The following is a 2829-nucleotide window of genomic DNA, read 5'->3' on the forward strand; positions in this document are numbered from 1 at the left end:
CAAGTCTCAGAACATAGGAAACACTTACGCCGGGTGCCTGCTGTGGTGTCTGGGCACGGCGTGGTATGAACGTCCACCCGAGTCAAGCCGAGGCTCAGGGAGGCCCAACTGTGCTGGTTCCAGGCAGCACTCAGGGTGACTGGCTTTGCTCGCGTGAGTGTGAGTTACCTTTGTCCTGGAGGACACACGTGCCAAGATGCCTCAAGCTACTTTAAAACTAAAGGTAATATCATTGAGGATTTTTTGGAATCCATAAATGTAATAAGAAAGGAAATTCGAGTCATTCTTGGCCACTGTATAATCATGATTAGAATTGATTTTTGTTTTTTATATTTGTCAAATGCCTCTTTTGCCCATGAGTCAGACCCCATCCTCTAAGACAATGTGAATAAGTAAATGCAAATCCATGTAAAGCTTTGTTCCTCAAATCTGTGTGGCTTTTTTAGAAAACACACAATTGGCAGGTGGATGACACTGACCGGTGGAAAACGTGGCCGTCCGGAATGTCCAGAAACCATCGCTCAGCTTCATAGAGTGATGCAACCTTGAGTCTTCTCTCAAATCCCAGACGACGACTGAGCCGTGCGCTGTTCCGGCAAACAGTAAAAATGCTTTGAATGGGCTCAAGCAGCAACATGTGACCTAAAAGACAAATGCACAGAAAGCCAATGACTGAAGAATATGAGAAGCATGCTCACAGAAGCTGCATTTACTGAGTGAGGTGTCTGACCATGTTTCACTTTGCACGGGAGTCACGTGCAGGACACGGTAAGCAGAACGTGAACTCCCACACAGAAATAAAAGGTGGCTTGTCAGGTTCCTGAAATAACAGGGATGAGAAACCAACCCCGTAGGCTTGTTATGATCACAAATGCAAGGTGCTGACACTCATCTGGTCACACAAAGCCTGTCAGGAGCCCATCCACTCAACTCAATCAGCTGAACCTCAAAAAAGTAGCAGTTCCATCCTGCACCGTTTTATTTACATCTTGTATTACAAAAGTTACAATTTCAACAGTTTTTCTACAATTTTTGTGGAAATCAATGGTTTTGAGGCCAGGGAATACATAACTAGGAAAATACAAATGCACATTTTCCCAAACATAGAGAGGCAGCCCCGACCCCTCACTGCACAGTTCTCAAGTCTCAGTGCCAGCCTCCTAGGCGGTGAATGGGAAGCCTCCGGAAGGACTCTGAGCGACAGCACACTTCAACACAGTCTAAGAAACCTCAACGCAGTCTGAGAAACCTCTGAAACACTCAGGACCGAAACAGTGCAAGACAGAAAAACAGGCATCGAGGGCCCCAGAGCTATGCCGAGCGTGGCCAGTATTTTCATTCAGCCTATAACTACCTCCATTTCCTAATTCTCAGCTGACCTAAAGGGGTGCTCTGTGAAAATTCTCGTTTGCTCATTTTGAACTACGAATTTCCAGAGTCAAAACAAGCACACCCACGCGTCTCACTGCACCCACAGCACAGCTGAAGCCAGCTGTGACAGGCAGAGAATGGCCCGTAAGTTCCTACCCACCTCCTGTCCCTGCGCCTCTCCCCATGCCTGCACCTTCACGCTCTGTCCACCGCCCATCCTCCCATCAAATGCGCGACTCTCCTCCTGAGCTGTACCTGGGACTCACATATCAGAACCTTCTGTGGCCCTGAAGGCTGCCAAATATCCCACACACAGAGGACGTATTTGCTGTCCAGCAGGGGCACAAAGGCCTTCTCGGGTAAGTCGTGAACGGAGACCACCATCTGCCTCTGAACTCGGGAGGCGTGCAAGGAGGATACTTTTCGATCTAGGGAGAAGAAAAATATGTTCACATTTTAGTGAGCTAAATTAACACACTTCCGAATACTCAAAAAAAAAAAATTCAGCTTCATGAAGAAACAAACATGGTCCTTTCAAAACCAACATACATGAAACATAGGTTTTGATGAATGGCCACAGCCTATGCCCGAACACCCTGTCCAAGCTGACCTCACAGTCTGGCTAAAACGCGGTAGCATGCAGCCCAGGACACCTGTGGCTCCACTAACGACTCACACAGAAACCAGCTGCCACCACATGCCAGCAGTCAGGGTCTCAGAGCTGGGAGGCACTGGAGTGAGCCTGGCCACCCCTCTGCTTCAGAACATTGCTAATACACCAGCTGCAGGGGTTTCAGCACTGGAACACCACGTGGCACACTGCTCTCCTCAAAGGCTGCGTGGGGCTGAGCACCGTTCCAGACACTGCTCTGCCTGGCGAGGGACTGCACTCCAAGGCATTACTGTTGCCACTGCTGGCCGTGCCAGCGGCTCCCACACGTCGGCAGAAGATGGAGATGGAGCTCATGAAACAGAAGGATGGGAAGTGCACGACTGGCGATAACTTCAGTGAAAGAACCGGACCGCGCCACTGGCAGGCGCCAAGTCAATGTGGAAAGCAGTACCCGGTCAACCCCGGCCACACGTACACGCCACAAACCTCTCAGCCCCACAGTTCACATCCTGCTACCCACACCGTCCACACCTGGGTCACGACGTCCCCTCCGATTCCAGGGAACCCTCTTTCTACCTCATCACAATCGCTCATAGCTGCAGCCTTCTGGGGCCACTTCCACCAGCAAGCGTCAGGTCTTCTTCCAGGTGCCGTATTCAATAGATGTTTTTAGTGGGATGAGGTTCTCGAGTGCTGTGACCTGACCCCGTTTTCTCCTAAGCCCTCTGGTTTTTATTGGCAATCTTCCACAGGGTAGAGACTTTTAGGAACGTGTACCTCCTGTTACAGCAGAACTATGATGGCAACCAAGGCCTGACCCATCGCTGCCCCGACCTCACCTCCCG

The 2829-nt window shown here is 50.2% G+C and overlaps 1 protein-coding gene across 1 annotated transcript in view; it reads right to left on the bottom strand.

Moving 5' to 3' along the window:
* Positions 1–2829, bottom strand: part of WDR60 (WD repeat domain 60) — a 123443-nt gene that overhangs the window by 39724 nt on the left and 80890 nt on the right. The window contains exon 17 of the mRNA XM_011990196.1: positions 480–642. Within this exon, the coding sequence (XP_011845586.1) occupies positions 480–642 (163 nt within the window). The remainder of the gene's footprint in view (positions 1–479; positions 643–2829) is intronic.

The sequence above is a fragment of the Mandrillus leucophaeus genome, unplaced genomic scaffold (assembly GCF_000951045.1).
Source record: "Mandrillus leucophaeus isolate KB7577 unplaced genomic scaffold, Mleu.le_1.0 Scaffold373, whole genome shotgun sequence".
NCBI lineage: Eukaryota > Metazoa > Chordata > Mammalia > Primates > Cercopithecidae > Mandrillus > Mandrillus leucophaeus.